Below are 15,836 nucleotides of genomic sequence, written 5' to 3' on the forward strand. Positions count from 1 at the left end.
TTCCTAGTCCCCTCCAGGTACCACAGCCTCAGCAGAGGGCGTCACGCTGTGGGTTAAGACATCGATTTCGTGGGTTGCAAAAAGTGCTTGTATACAAATTAAAGTAGATGTGATTGAGATCAACATGCCAGCATGCTCGGTGAAGGTAGGAGGCTTCTTAAAATTTGTTATTAATGGTCAAGTACAAATGCACACGGAGCGCAGAACAGGCGAGCACTTCCCGGAGAGCAGGTCCTGTTGGTTCTCTGGATCACCTGGCAGTGCCGTTGTGGCGCTAGAAGAGCTGTGGACCTATGCACGCAAATGGGCATGGCCGTGTGCCAGGATAACTTTACTTTTTGGGGTCCTGTTTGGCCTCTGGGCAATCACATTCCTGGTGGGAATGCAAAACTGGACAACTCTTTTGGAAAACTGTTTGGCAGATTGATACAAACTTAAGTGACCTGGCGATTCCCCAGCCAGGTTTTCACCCAAGAGAAACGAACGTGTGTGTACACCAAGACGGGTACACACGGGGCCAGAGCAGCTTGATTCTAACAACCAGAAACTGGAAACAACCCAAGATCGTTCACAGGCACTGCGTAAACAACACGGGACAGCCCACCCAGACCTAAGCTTCCTGCTCCACGAGAGAAGGTGAGGACCCCATGGCACCACGTGACCCGCAGGCACGCCCTCCTAGGGGCCTGTGTGCCGTGGCTCTGTGGATGTCGCTGTCAGGCACACGCAAAGCCGGGCTCTGCGAGGGAAGCAGACCCGGGGTGGGGCAGGCCTGAGGGGCCTCTCCAGGCGCAGCCTCCCGTGCGGAGTGGGGTCAGGGCAGCTCGAGCTCCTGCATTTATCACAACTCACTGAGGTAAAGGGAAAACGCTGGACGGCCAGTGGCGACGGCAGCACGACACTGTGAAAGCAGTTAGCACTGAATGTGTTTAAAAGGGGAAATTTTAGGTTGTGTATGTGTTACTGGAATAAACATTTTAAAAAACCCATAGTCCCGGGAAGCAGATGCGGCTCAAGCCACTGGGCTCCCGTCCACCGTATAGGAGGCCCAGGGTTCGATTCCCAGGGCCTCCTGGTGAGGGCAAACTGGCCCACATGGCGAGCTGGCCCTAGTGGAGTGATGGCACAGCAAGATGACGTGACGAAAACAGACACAGGGAAGAGACAATAAGGGACACAGCAGACCAGGGAGCTGAGGTGGCCCAAGAGATGGAGCACCTCTCCCACTCTGGAAGATCCCAGGATCAGTTTCCAAGCCACCTAAAGAGAAGACAAGCAGACAGAGAAGAAAACACAGCAAATGGACACAGAGAGCAGACAGTGGGAGGTGTGGAGGGGAGGGAGAGAAATAAATAAATAAGTCTTAAAAAAACAAAGCCGTAGGACTGACGGGGAATCCTGAGGTAAACCATGGCTTATAATCAACAGTCCAATTATAATAACAAACGTACCACACGAATGCAAGGGGGTAAAATGGGACTGCTGTATTTTCTGCATAATTTTTATGTAATCCTACAATATCCCTTTAAAAAATAAATATTTTAAAAACTAAATGAAACTGTGGAAGCAAACATGCCACGAGAGAGGTAATGGTCAGTTTGGCATGGTTTTCTTTTCTGGGTTTTCTGAAGTTTTTGTCTCAAATTCGTGTTCAAGAGGAAGGAAGGGAGGGGTCTCGTGCCGGCAGCGGTTGCAGGCCTGGGCGTCCCCCACCAGGGACGTCCCGCACAGGACGCCTGCGCCACCTGCTCCCCCAGGCCTGGGACCCCGACCCGGCGGCCGCACCCCACTGGGTGGCCCAGGCTCCCAGGAGCTCCGGGCGAGGGGCGGCGCCCGCGGAGCAGACCGCAGGCTGGGGCCGCTCCACGCCAGGGACCTGGCCTCCAGCTCAGGCCTGCGTTTCCCAGGCGCCCCAGGTGGGCGGGGGTCCGCAGGTCCACGCTTGGAGATGGGCTTCCCCGCAGGGGCTCCTGCACCTGAGGCAGAGGGTGAGGGGGTCTATGGAGCCCCCGCTCCCCCCCACGCCCCCGCGCCCCCCGTCTCCAGCCTCCCGGGACCAGCAAGGTGACCACAGCGCCTCAGACACCACGGCCTGCCCTGGGCGCCAAAACCAGGAAAGTGCCCACGGCGAGGCCGGCTGGGGGTTGGCTGACCAGGGCACCCGCCCGCCACACCGATTCGACTGCGGGGCTGGGTCTCTGGGCAGGTGGGACTTTTTTTTTTTAGATTTTATTTTTTAGGTATTTCTCTCCCCTTCCCCGCCACCCCCCTCCATTGTCTACTTCTGTGTCCATTCGCTGTGTGTTCTTCTGTGCCCACTTGTATTCTTGTCAGCGGCATGGGAATCTGTCTCTTTTTGTTGCGTCATCTTGCTGCATCAGCTCTCCGTGGGTGCGGCACCAATCCTGGGCAGGCTGTGCTTTTTTCACGCTGGGCGACTCTCCTTACGGGGCACACACCTTGTGTGTGGGGCTCCCCTATGCAGGGGACACCCCAGCATGGCACGGCACTCCTTGCGCACATCAGCACTGAGCGTGGGCCAGCTTACCACGTGGGTCAGGAGGACCGGGGTTTGAACCACCGACCTCCCCTGTGGTAGGCGGACGCCCTGTCCATGGGGCAAAATTCGCTTCCCAGCAGGTGGGATTTTGACACCCAGGTCTCCTTCCTCCTGCACCGCCCCCCTCCAGGCACTTGGGGAGAAGAGAGCGCAAACTCGCCAGACCCCCAGAGTCCTGCCCCAGGGGCAGCGGCTGCCCAGGGCTCCAGGGCCAGTGTCATTGAGCCCCAGGGCCATGTCTACACCCGGGCCCCCCTTTTTCCCCCTCCCCGGGGCGTGGGGAGGCAGCCGCCCAGGGTGGGGCCTCCTTGGCCCTGGGGGTCCTGGGTGAGGTGGAAGGCCGGAGAGCCCGAGGCCAGGAGGCTGGGCCGGAAGCCCGGGAGGACGCCCCAAGGTCAGCGCCCCTCTCCCAGTCCTTAGGCCTCTCAGGCGCAGATTTAGGGCAAGACTAACTTACCCCAAACGGGAGCGAAACACGGCGTAGACCCTCTTCGGGCAAATGAGAGGCAAGTATGTGCTGCCTCTGCACCAGGTCCGAGGCCTGCGGGGGCCCTGGGAGCAGCCGAGGCCAGCGCAGGCCCGAGGGGGAGGGTCAGGCCCCCCGACTCAGATGCCTGGGCCTCCTGGACCCCACAAGGACATCTGGGGCTGAAAAGGAACGAAGCCATGGGGCCCCTCGGCCCGGCTGGGACCATCATGGCTGGTCTGTGTGGCAGGAAGTTGACACCACACTACGCTCCAGGTAAACTTTAATGAGACCCGGCCCGTAACACAGCCTTGCAGTTAAGAACCAAGGTTTACCAGCCCACACGTCGTTTCCCAGCCTGGCTGTGCTCCCCTGGGAGGCAGAGCCAGAACCAGCACCAGTTCTCCCTCCAGAGGCCGCGGCTCTTTCCAGGGCAGACTTAAAATAGATACAGCAGGTGGAGGGGGGATACCGTGGCAGGCGGCGTGGCCCGGGCTCCAGGGAGCCCAGAGACGGGCCTCGGTGTCCCGCAGGGGGGCCCGTCCCTAGATCATGCCGGCCAGCCAGGGGGGCAGGAAGAGGCCGATCGTCCCCAGCAGGCAGACGGTGACGAAGATCCAGAGGAAGATGCGGTCGATGACCATGGCCACGTACTTCCAGTCCTCCTTCACCTGCAGACAGAGCAGTGTCACCGGCCTGACTGGCCTCAGGCCTCGTGGGGGTCACCTGGCCCCACCATTCTCAGCCTCACGGTCAGCAAGGGCAGTTGGTTGCACCATCTTTGGGCCTCACAGAGAGAGAACCGCCTGGAACCTGGGCTTCCAAGGGCAGGCCTTCCAGAGACACACCTGCACACCTGTCCACCTGCACAACCCTGTACCACGACACACCTGCACACCTGTCCACCTGCGCAACCCCCGTACCACGACACACCTGCACACCTGTCCACCTGCACAACCCCCGTACCGCAACACACTTGCACACCTGTCCACCTGCGCAACCCCCGTACTGCGGTGATGGAAGAAGACAGATGAGGTGACAGCGGTGCTTTTTGCTGCGAGGAGAAAATGCCTCACTCAGCAGAGTGGCCGCTATCAGAGAGGGTGAATGCTGCCACACCTGGGGGTCTGTGGGACAGGTGAGGTGGGGTCTGTGGAGGCAGGTGGGTGGGGTCTGTGGACCTGCACACCTGCTCCGTCCAAGGGTCGCGTGAGGCTGAGGTGGCCCAGGCGCCCGCCCCGGGAGGAGCCTGAGGCCGAGGATATGGTCACAGGAGGCCAGTGAGACCTGCGGCCAGTCTGTGAGCAGGAGACTCCATCCCCCGGGTGACCCCGTCCCCTCGGGTGACCCCATCCCCCCAGGTGAGCCCGTCCCCTCAGGTGACCCCGTCCCCCCAGGTGACCCCGTCCCCCCAGGTGAGCCCATCCCCTCCCCAGACGACCCCATCCCCGACCGTGCGTGACCCCGTCCCCCACCCCAGGTAGCCCCAGGAGCGCAGCGCAGTCCCTCTGGACGCAGGGCAGTGGGTGGGGCTCAGCTCCCGTCCCCAGGCTGGGGCAGCCCCTCTCCTCGAGACCCCCAGGCGGCCTTTGTCGGGGCAGTCTCTACCCGTCGCCCCTCTCTCCCTAAGCTCGGAAGCTCCTGGACTGACCCCAGCTTAACCAGGGCCTCCTTGGGGTGGCCTGTGGGTGGGCGTCCTGGGCGGGCAGGCCTGTCCACACGCAGGGACCGAAAAGAGGGTGGCCGGCAAGGGCTCGGTCCTCCCGAGGGACCCTTGGCCTGCAGCCCGGCCGGGCGGGTGTGGCCGTCCACTCTGGGGGTCGAGGGCGGCAGGACTCTTCACCCGCGCTGACCGTTCTCAGCGAGCTCGAGTGTCCCTGCGGCTGACGCCGAATCGGCCCCGTCTATTTAAGGGGACCCGAGAGCACAGGGCGTCCCTCCTCGGTGGACGTCCCCGGACGGCCGAGGAGCAGCCCCCCGTGGCCTCGCTTCCCCACCACCTCTGTCCCCTGCTCTGACCTGAGAGCTGACGCTGCAGACCGAAGCCAGCGTGTCCCCAAGTTGTCCCCGCGGAGGTGGCTCTGCCCCGAGCCTGGGGGCACAGGCGGCCCCCCAACCCTCCGCAGCCCCTGCCTCGCCTACCCCAGCCCCTGGCCCTGCCCTCCTCCAGCCCCCCTCCCCCAACCCTTCCGGGCATCTGGGCACTTCCCGGGTCAGGAGGAGCCTGGGGTCCAGGGCCCGTGGGGAGGGGGTGCTGCTGGACCTCCACCGCCAGCGGGAGGAGCACCCTGGGAGGAGCCTGCGAGCAGCGTCCTCATCACGGACGCTAAACCCCCAGTGGCCGGCAAGAGTCCCAAGGTGGCCCGGGACACGATCACGTGGGGCGTGGCGCTGGAAGTCGTGCCCGCAGCTGCCCCTGCCCTGCCACCCCCTGAAGACTGACGGGGAGACCCCGACCCTCTCCACGGTCGGCCCAGGAGGTTTGGGGACAGCTGAGCAGAGGGCTGGGGGCCAGGACGCCCGCTCTGCTCCCCGGGGCCGTGCAGCCCCGACCTCGGGCCTTCGGCTTGTCCGCCGGCCTCCCCCCTGCCGGGGACACAGCACCCCGCCCTCCCTCTCAGGCCGGGACTCACCGAGAAGTCTGTGTCCTCCGCCTTCAGGTGGTCGGCGATGTACTGGACGCCCTCCACGGCCCGGCTCAGGGCCGGCGACAGGGCGGGCGGCCGCGGCGGGTCTTTGGCTTTGAGCGGCTCCTTCTCGCACCGGCACCTGCAGGCGGAGGGCTGGCCGGTGGGGGGCGGTGGTGGGGCCGCGGCGCCGGGCACCCGGGCGGGGTCATCGTCCCGGGGAGCGCAGTCCTGGACGCTCCGGGAGCGGCACCGCACGCCGCCCTCCGGCCCGCCCACGCCGCACACCTGCTGGGCGCTCAGGGACCTGGCCTGGGCGAGCCCCGGGGGCGGGCGGCTGGCGGGCGGGGGGCTGGGCCGCTCGGGCTCCACGGGCGAGCTGCGGGGCGGCTCCTCCGGGCGGGCGGGCGCGGGGGGCGGCGGGCCGCGGCCGGGGGTGCCGCCGTGCAGGGCCTCGACCAGCCGCCGGCAGTGGCCCTTGTGCGCCGCGGGGCGCTGCATGCACAGCAGGCGGGGCACGGCGTCCAGGAAGAGCCGGCGGACCCAGGCGGGCATGCGGTGCGTGCGCGGCGAGCGGTGGTGCACGTTGAGCACGAAGACGGTGATGACGATGGAGAGCGTGACGAAGACCATGGTGAAGAGCAGGTACTCGCCGACGAGCGGCACCACCAGCGAGGTGGACGGGATGATCTCGGTGATGAGCAGCAGGAAGACGGTGAGCGAGAGCAGCACGGAGATGCAGAGCGTGACCTTCTCGCCGCAGTCGGACGGCAGGTAGAAGACGAGCACGGCCAGGCAGGAGATGAGCAGGCAGGGCGCCAGCAGGTTCACCGTGTAGAAGAGCGGCAGGCGCCGGATGACGAAGGAGTAGGTGATGTCGGGGTAGACCTCGGCGCAGCACTCGTACTTCCGGGTGTTGTAGCGGCCCACGGCAGCCACCAGCACCCACTCGCCGCTCTCCCAGTAGTCCAGCTGGTCCACGTGGCTGTGCATGCTGACCAGGTCGATCCTGGCCTTGTCGTAGGTCCAGGAGCCGAACTTCATGGTGCAGTTCTGCTGGTCGAACGGGAAGAAGGTCACGTCGATGCTGCAGGAGCTCTTGTAGATGGCGGGCGGCGCCCACTGCACCCGCCCGTCGTGGAACAGGTGCGCCTTGGTCAGGTGGGTCACCGCGAAGTCCCCGTCCGCGCTGGCCGGGGGAGGGAGAAGCAGGGCGTGAGGCCCCCCCCGCGCCCCCGCGGCTCCTGCACGCGCCCATCCCCCCGGGCGAGCAGGGGAAGGGGCGGGGCCTCGCGGGAGCGCACCACCCAGGGGCGTGGGGTTGGTGGCTCCTGAGCCCGCATCCCGGCCGCTCCCCCACCTCGGGGGCAGGGTCGGCAACAGGGCCAGGGGCTGCGGCCTGGGCTGTGCTGGGGCCGAGGCAGCCCCAAACGCGGGGGACGTGGGGACCCCAGTGTTTCACGCATGAAACGTGGCTGCTGGCCACGCTGCAGGCCTCGGTTTCCCCGCTGTGCCGTCCATCCGGGATGGGCCCCAGAAAGGTGGAGGCCGCCACCGGCACCCAGGACGCCCAGGACAGCCCCCTTGGCCCGGATGCACCCGCCTTCCCTGGGCCGCGCCGCCAGTCCCTCTGCAGGGCCTGCCACAGCCCACTCGGCCCTCGGCGCCCCCTGCGCTGCGAGCTCACAGACAGGCCCCTCGCCCCCCCCAAACCCACATCCCACGGCCGCCTGCTCAGCCCAGGCCCGGGTCGGATCGAGGCCACAGAGCTCAGCCTTTGGGGCCCACCAGCACCCCCGCCTCCCTGACCCCCTCTCCCTGCCCTCCTCTCCCACCCCCTTCCACCCCCGCCTCCCACCCCCCCTTTCCCAACCCCCCGCCTCCACACCCACCACTGCCCCCACTGTGCCCGCGGTGCCGCCCTGCGAGCTCAGTCCTCACGTGCCCATACCCTGCCCCGAGCCCAGGCCCAGCCGACCTTCAAGGTCCCCGGAACCCCCGCCCCACCCCCATTAACGGCCCCGGGCGCATCTGGCGGCAGGAGAGGCTGCTCGCTTGCTGCTCTGACCGGTGGCGCATTGCAATGAGGGCCGCGGGAGGCCAAGCCAACCGCCCCGTGCTGCTCCCGCTGCACCCTCTGCAGACCCTGCACCCGCTGCACACCCGCCATGCCCTGCGCCCGCTGCACCCGCTGCAGACCCTGCACCCACTGCACACCCGCCACACCCGCTGCACCTGCCGCCCCGCCACGCCCCACGCCCACTGCACCCGCTGCAGACCCTGCACCCACTGCACACCCGCCACGCTCGCTGCACCCACCACCCCGCCCCGCCCCGCGCCCGCTGCACCCACTGCACAATCTGCACCCGCTGCACACCCGCCACACCCGCTGCACCTGCCGCTCCGCTCCCGCCACCTCTGCAAACACCTCAGAACGTCTCCCACGGCAAACAGGCGCATTCCCTGTCCCAGCTGTCCCCTGGAGGCCTGGAGGCTCGGCGCAAGGGCGCAGGGCCCCGGGCGGCTCCCACCTGCCAAGGCCACCGCCGGCAGTGGGGGGTCCTGGCACTGGGCCCCGCCCCCGGCTCCCCGGCCCTCTCTTTGCCACCCCTGCTCCTGTCAGACCCGGCTCAGCCCTTGGGGGACCCCAGCCTCCTGTGAGTGCCCCCCGGCCGTGCCGTCCAGACCCCGTGGTCTGAGTGTTCCCCGACCGTGCCGTCCAGACCCCGTGGGCAGTGCACCTCTGAGCAACGCCGGCCCCTCCACGTAGCCCCCAGAGTGAAGCCTCTCAGAGTGGCAGGCCGGGCCAACTCCCTCCCCTGCTCCAGCTCTAGAACCTTCCGGGCCTCAGCTTCCATGTCCATCAAATGGGCATAAGGCCCTCAGCTGTGCAGGGCGTGGACCCAAAGTCCACAGGGGCCCGGGGACAGCCGGGTGTGGGCGTGCAGCTAGAACTCCGCTTGTTGCACTTCCATGCCAAGAAGCGGCTCCTTGGAAGGTCCTGGAAGGACTGACAGCTGCTCTGTGCCCCTGCCTGGGGCCGGGCAGTCGCGGAAGGTCCCGGAAGGACTGAAGCAGCCTGGCCACCAGGAGCGGCCCTCCTGAGCCAGCTGTCCCCAGCTGCACGCGGGCCTCTCACGGGAGGCCAGTCTCACCTCTGCCAGGTGGAGACCGGGAAGTTTCCGGGTCCAGATCCCACTGCCAGCACGGCCCAAACCCCAGCGTGGCGTGTGCCTCCGGCTGGACCAGCACATGCCGCACTCCAATTCCGGCGGGAGCTACGGTCTGAGGGGCTGGGACCAGGGGCGCCCCACTCAGCAGAACCCCGGGCTGCCGCGCCCCCTGCGCTCCCCAGGGCTCCCGGCTGCTCCGGCACCAGGGCAGGCTCCTGGGTCCCAAAGGGCCCAGTGCGGGGGAGCCCCGAGGACGGCAGGGCCTCCGGGAGGGTCCTCCAGCCAAGAGGACGCCCCTGGCCACAAAAGGTGGGGTCTCCCGGGCCAGTGCCCCTGGGGGTCGGGCAGCCCGGGCCAAGCATGCGACCCTGCTCAAGCGCAGCCGCCTTTGGCCTCGGCCGCGGCCCCTCAGCAGCTGTGGACAGGTCCTACGTCAGCTGCCACCAGGGCCTCCCCACCTAACCCCCAGAGAGCCTGGGTGCCCTTTTCCTGGGCCCTCACTGAGAGCCCCCACCACCGGCAGGAGAAGGGGGACCGTGGACGCCGCGCCCGGAGCTGCGTCGGGGCTGCTGAGACGCCAGAGCCGCTTCTCTGCCCGGCTCGGCAAGCGCGGGGAGGCATGTCCGCGGGCGCCTCCAGGCTGGCACTGGCACGGTCCCTGGGCCCAAGAGGCCAGTCCGGGCAGATTCGGTCTGAGATTCCAGGGCAGGGAGGATTCGGGAAGTCGGGGCCTGGACCCCAGGAAGGCTGGGGGCAGCTGGAAGACCCGGAGCTCGTGGACCAAACCGGCGGCTTCCGAGGGTCAGACGGCCCGTCGGGGGCGCGCGGCCCCCACCGCCCGCTCAGCCTGCCCACGCCTCCTGGCAAAGCGCCGCCTGCCCACGCGCTACTGCTCGCCCGCGGCCGTCGCCGGGGGCCACTGCGTAGGAGGAGGGGCCCCACCTTGCTTGGTTGCCCTGTAGGCAGGGCCGGCGCCCGGGGCAGGGGCTTCGCGCAGGAGCCGCTGGGGCTCGGCGGTGGGGGCGGCAGGGGCCGTGGATGGACTGGGGGGCCCCGGCAGGAGATGAGAGTCCCCTCAGCTCTCGGGGTGTGCCGCGGGAACCCCTGTGGCACGCCCGGCCGTGCATGGCGACGCGGGGTCTGGGGAACCGGGCAAGAGGGGCCGACCCCGGCGCGTGTCTCAGCAGTGACCCGGGCCCAGGCGGTGTCAGGGGACCCCCAGGCGTGGGGACCCCAGGAGAGGGCCCCAGCCCTTCAGAGGCCACTTCCGCCCAGCCGGCCCCCCGCAGGCCGTAGGTCACCTGAGGACCAGCTGCAGCTCCATGTCCTGGGGCCCGGGGACAGCTCAGCCAGGCCATAGCTGCTTGCCTGGGAGTGTGATGAGCTGGAGCTCGGACACTCGGTGGGGACGTCCGTGGAGCGCGGCCACGGGACCGTCGGAGAGGGGCGAGAGTGGCGAGGAGGCGGGGGGAGGCCCCGGGCTGCCTCGCCCGCCTTCCGCATGTCCAGCACGTCGCGGCTTTTCTCCAGCGTGAGGAGCGAATGCCTGTTCCAGGGGCCGGCGCGGCCAGGGGGCTGACCCCGAGGACCGCGCAGGCCAGGGGCCTGAGCTGCAGCCGTCCCCGGGGGCCCCGGCAGGTCCACGCAGGACGCCAGGGTGCAGGCAGATGCCCACCGCGCCTGCCCTCGCCCCGGCCTCCGCTCCCCGCCGGCGCCGCCGCCTCGGGCCTCACTTGTTGTAGAGCACGATGTCCGGGCGCCAGATGAGCTCCGAGGGGATGCGGACGGAGGTCACGTTCTCGTACTCCGCGGGGTCCCAGCGCAGCTTGTAGTCGTGCCACTCCTGTGCCGCGGTGGGGGACGAGACCAGGGGCGGGTCAGTGCGGGTGGGAATGAGGAGCCCACTGGGGGGGGTGGCGAGAAGACCACGGAGGGGCAGATGGGGGGGGAGCGGGAGCCCCCTCTCACCTGCTTCACCCACACGTTCGTCGTCATCATCTGGTTCTTCTCGTCCTAGGACACAAATGGGAAGGGGGGTCGTGCGTCCCCGTCGGGCATGGCGGCCTTTGCCGGCCTCGGGGGTCCTTGTTCTCCATCCCAGCCCCAGGCACAAGCACTTATGAGGGTCAGGCTGTGCTCGGCGGACAGGCAACCTCAAGAGGGAATGAGCACCTCATCCCCAGAGGCAACCAAGACCAGGGTGGAGGCACCAGGGGGCCTTGGGGACAGGGGGACATCCTGCCCCAAGCCCAGAGACCAGAGTGGGCCCAGGGCCCGAGCCAGGCAGAGGAGGCCAAGATCACTGTACCCCGAAGTGGACCGGCCGTGGGCCTGGCCCCTTGGGAGTGAGCAGGGGCGGCCTTCAGGCACCATCCCAGGGTGCCATGCATCGGCTCAGCCTGCGGGGGGGGAACCGTGCCCTCTGAGGGCCCCCACCTGCCGCAGGGACCCCCTTACACCTCTCCTTTCAGAGCAGCCCCCCAAATCCTCCCGAGGCCTAGGGTTTCAACGGCGCTCAGGACCTTGAGGAGCCCCCGGCCCCTGCGGGCCCCCTCGGACCCTCACACCCTGCTCAGCAGGCCGGACGCTGCCCTCGGGCTTCACACCACGCGCCCACTCTGCACCTGCCCACACGGGGGGAAGCCAAGGCTGACCTGCTGGACGACCTACCCAGTGCGAGCGGAGCTGCGCCAGCCGCGGGGAGGGGGACCCCGGAGGGCAGGGGCCGGGGGCAACCCGGGGCTGGGCGGGGTCCTAAGCGAGGTCACTCCCAGCCCCTTCGGGGCCCACCTTTGCCCCCCGCAACCAGCCCAGGAACAAGCCAGGAAGCCGGCTGATGGTGGAGCCGGAGAGCACTACTCGGGGAGCACCTGGCAGGGGCTGGCTCCCCGGGAGCCCTTGTCCCGCTCACCCCACGGGAACCAGCACCGCCCTGAGGGGCCGTGGGGGCTGCGCAGACCCCCAGGAGGGGCCTCCGGAGGTCACGCCCTCCCTGCCCAGCATCGGGGAGGCTGTGGGCAGGAGACGGCCGATGCCCCCCCGGGCTCCTCCAGGCACCTGCGCAGTCCCCGCGGCAGCGGCTCAGGCCTGGGGGGCGGCGTGGCAGCGTGCGCTCTGGCACACATCACAGAGGCACCATCACCCCGGCCGGGAGCGCTGGGGATTCCGCAGGCTCCTGAGCAGGTGGTGGTGGGAGTTTCCCCGCAGCAGCCGGCACCCCCCAGACCCTGGAGAGGCGCCCTCACGTCCACAGTGACCGCACGCGCCCCGCACTCGCGGAGCAATGGGGGCCTCAGCCTCCAGGCCCTGGGTGGAGCGGGCAGCGCAGCCTCTTCCTCCTGCAGGCTGGTCGGGGGCTGGCAGGGGCGGGTCCCCAAACTCCCGCCGTCCTGGGGCCCCTGAGTCATGGACACCAAGGGTGCCAGGGGGAGTCCGGGCCACTCCGGCCAACGTCCACGCACAGGAGCCGGGCAGCGGCCACTCCAGCCCCGGCCCCGCCCACCGTCCACACATGAGCAGGGGGGCCTGGCTCCAGGGACACACGAACTGGCCTCGGCACACCCAGGGCCTGGGATGGCAGCCTGCGGCAGCAGTGCACATGTGTGTGTGCATGCACACACTCTGTGTGCTTGTGTGTACATGTGTGTATGTGCGTGCATATATGTGGCCGTGAGCACGCTGTGTTGTGTGCTCACAAGCGAGCAGCTGTGCATGTCTGTGCTTACGTGTGTGCGTGTGCACGCGTGTGTGTGTCATCAGCCAGCCCCAGGACAGAGCAGAGCAGGGCCGCTGTCCAGAGCCACGGAGCCAGGCGTGCTCGGGGCGCCAGCTGGCACCCAGGGTGCCCTGAGAGCAGGGTTCTCCAACACCCCGCGGCTGCCCCTCTCCAAGCAGGCCTGGGCACCCGGGGCTGGGGGCTGGGCAGGTGCAGGTGGGTGGGCATTTGGGGACACCTGCAGCCACCTGCAGCTGGGCGCACGTCCCTCCCCGGTCACCTCCGTCCCTTCCAGGGCCCAGCCACAGGGCCCAGAGCTGGCTGGGTCCTCATGGGAAGAGAAGAGCAAGCATCTCCGCGTCCAAGGCTCCACGCCCTGTCTCCAGCCACCCCCACCCAGGCCCCCGCCGCTCTCGCCCACACCTCGGGCTGCTGGAGGCTGCCCCGCGAGTGACCCCCGCAGCCGCCTCATCCTGGCTGGAAGGTAGACCACCCACGCCGAGGCCGCCTGCACCCAACCTGGGGCTCAGGCCTCCTGGGCGGGGACCGTGAGTGCAGGCCCCTCTCCCATGGAGGCAGGGCCGCCCCCCGCTTTTCCACCGTTTTGGGGGTGACAGTCCTGAACCACTGCTGAAATTCAGGCCACTCAGAGGACCGAGGTGGAGGACGGGGCGGGGGCTGGTCACACAGACGTTGAGGGGCCAGGGGCTGGGGGGAGCATGCAGCGTGGGGGGCGGCGATGGGGCGTCCCCTGCTCGGCCCCGGGCCCCTCCCAGCCCCGGGCCCCCCGGCGGCTTCCCAGGCCACCCCAGGCCCCGCGCGCCGGCCGAGCCAGGGCCCATGGCACCTACCACGTCAATGAGCTGCGCGATGGACAGGCCGAAGCGCACGAGCACCACGTCCGAGGTGTTGGCCACGGGCCGGGACCACTTGTTGTAGCCGGTGAAGAGCTTCCTCAGCAGCCGCTCCTCGGCGTGGGCCCGGGGCTCGGCGCGGCCGCGCACTGGGGGGCAGACAGGGGCACCCGGCCTCGCTGGCAGCCCTGCCCCGTGCCCCCCTCCCGATCCCCCTGCCCCGTGCCCCCCTCCCAGCCCCCTGCCCCGTGCCTCCCTCCCGGCCCCCCTGCCCCATGCCCCCCTCCCAGCCCCCTGTCCCGTGTCCCCCTCCCGCCCCCTGCCCCGTGTCCCCCTCCCGGCCCCCCTGCCCCGTGCCTCCCTCCCAGCCCCCCTGCCTGGAGCGCTGGGCCTCGGCTCCCCCGCCCCTTCATTTCTGTGACTTCTGCAGGGAGGCTGGACCCCCGGCCCCCACACACAAAGGGCGGCAGCAGGTGTAGACAGCCGCCTCCGACCCAGCTCGCGTAAGACCTTCAGGGGGACTGGGAGAACGCTGACTCAGCGGAATGAGGCCGTGGCCCCCCGAAGCCCTGGAGGGAGCCCCCGCCGCGTGCAGGGCCCCTCCCACCCCAGCTCCTGCCAGCTCAGCCCAGCCCTGCGCCCCGGGGTCCCGCTGGCCCGGCCTCCGCGGGGCGCTGCCCTGCATTGTGGGGAAGGGGGACCCGAGCCTGCTCCCCTAAGCGTCACAGACCAGGAGGAAGGAGGGGCTCAGAAGCACCCAGGGGTCAGCCTAGTCCCTGGGACCCTTGACTCCCTGCAGAGCGCCCCACCCTGCTTGGGCAGGGGCAGCCCACTCCTCATCGGGGTTCCCAGGGGTGAACCCCACTCCAGGAAGGCCCTGAGAGGAAGTGGGGCATGAAAGTGGGGCACGGAAGGGGGCACGGAAGGTGCCTGCGCAGAGGACGGGAGGGGGAGGCGGGCGGGGGCTGGAGCTTCCCACCCAGAGAGCTGGGGAGCAGGTGGGGGGCGGGTGGGGCAGGGGGCTCCCCAGGGCAATTTGGCTGGATGGGGGGACCTGGGGTGGGGGCATGGGCCCTGCCTCTGCCCAAGTTGGAGCTTCTGGATCCAGCTCCCAAAAACAGCAGTTGGAAACCCTCACCCCGCCGTCCCCGGACCCTCTCCCCTTTTTCCTGGACGGCTTAACTCTTTCCCCGCCCGCTTCTCTGCGCAGGACCGCGCTGGGCCCGGGGTGGGTGCAGGGGGCTCCACCGCCCCCCTCCCCCCGCACTCCTGCAACTGGGGATCTGCAGCCAGGGGTGCCCCGCCCGCAGAGAAGGGGGCCTGTCCACCGCCCCGAAACTCACCGGGCAGGAGGCAGACCCCCAGCAGCAGCAGCAGCGGCAGCAGCGGCGTCCCGGGGACCCCCAGCTCCATGGCGCACCGAGCGGCTCTAGACGCCGCGGCTCCCCGCTCCGAGCCCTGCGCGCCAACTTCATGCCCCGCCCGCCCCGCCGCTCCTCCCGCGGGGCTGGCGCGATCGGCGGGAGCGCGGGCTGCGGGCTCAGTGACGCGGCCCCTCCGGGACCTGCTGCCTCCAGCCAGGAGGGGGAGGGGGAGGGGGACGGGGAGGAAAGGGAGGGAGAGGGGGAGGGGAGGGTGGGGAAGAGAGGGCGGGGAAGGCAGACCCGCGCAGGGAGGGGGCGGGAGGCAGTGCTGGCCCCCGTCGGGGAGGAAAGTCCCTCGACCTGTCCGTGCTCACCCCAGCGTGGGGTGGGGGGCCCTGCGACCACGAGACCCCCACCCGCCCTCCTGGAGCCCTGCTGGCCCTGCCTGCGGGAGGCGGGGCCACACTGGCCGCTTCCTGGTTAGCGGCCCCCTCCCCAGCTCCCGCGACTGCAATTTGGAAATCACAAGCCCTTCGTCTCTTTCCCCGGGAGACTCGGGGTCAGCCGGCGGCACCCCCCCCCCCCCCCCCCCCCGCCGCAGGGCCCGCTGCCCGCCTTCTGGGAAGCCTGTGCGGGGGAGGGGCAGGGCCCCAGAGCCCCTCGCCCAGGGGGAGCCCCCTTTTGCTGCCTCAAGGGCCACAGCCCGCCCGGAGCCCCTGGCGCCGCCCGCGAGGCTGCGTGGCCCTGAGGACAGCAGCTGCCCCCTGCCCCACGTCCTCGTCCACAGTGGGGGGCAGCAGGCAAGGGTCTCAGGCCCCAGCACTCCTGGGCTGGGCCGAGCAGCAAGTCCCAGTCGGGGTCCAGGGTGGGCACAGGCCTGGGGCGCCCCGGCCCCTCGGGGGTCCTGTCCAGCCCCCTCTGCAGTTGGAAGGGCTCCTCCCTCAGGGGCCTGGAGGAGGGGCGCACAGCGGGGCGGGGGCCACCCATGGCCCTCCCTGCACCGGGGCCCTGCAGGGACAGAGCCCACGCCTGGAGGCGCCCAGGGTCCAGAGCAGAGACCGGGCTGGACAGGCTCAG

At 69.1% G+C, this 15,836-nt stretch overlaps 1 protein-coding gene across 1 annotated transcript; it reads right to left on the reverse strand.

Annotated features, from left to right (window-relative positions):
* Positions 1–3,292: 3,292 nt before the first annotated feature.
* On the reverse strand, positions 3,293–14,877 carry CHRNA4 (cholinergic receptor nicotinic alpha 4 subunit). Its single transcript, XM_058287420.2, has 6 exons — positions 14,739–14,877; positions 13,393–13,544; positions 10,795–10,839; positions 10,560–10,669; positions 5,660–6,842; positions 3,293–3,697 (listed from the first exon to the last, which is right to left on the reverse strand). The coding sequence occupies exons 1-6, from the start codon at positions 14,806–14,808 to the stop codon at positions 3,572–3,574; spliced, it is 1,686 nt and encodes a 561-aa protein (XP_058143403.1). The 5' UTR covers positions 14,809–14,877; the 3' UTR covers positions 3,293–3,571.
* Positions 14,878–15,836: the final 959 nt, after the last annotated feature.

The sequence above is a fragment of the Dasypus novemcinctus genome, chromosome 24 (genome assembly GCF_030445035.2).
Source record: "Dasypus novemcinctus isolate mDasNov1 chromosome 24, mDasNov1.1.hap2, whole genome shotgun sequence".
NCBI lineage: Eukaryota > Metazoa > Chordata > Mammalia > Cingulata > Dasypodidae > Dasypus > Dasypus novemcinctus.

Coding starts and splice junctions, on each gene's coding strand:
- CHRNA4 (XM_058287420.2), bottom strand. CDS start 14,808: ATGGAGCTGGGGGTCCCCGGGACGCCGCTGCTGCCGCTGCTGCTGCTG. Junction 10,840..13,392: donor TCGCGCAGCTCATTGACGTG/GTAGGTGCCATG, acceptor TTTGTGTCCTAG/GACGAGAAGAACCAGATGAT. Junction 10,670..10,794: donor CGAACGTGTGGGTGAAGCAG/GTGAGAGGGGGC, acceptor ACCGCGGCACAG/GAGTGGCACGACTACAAGCT.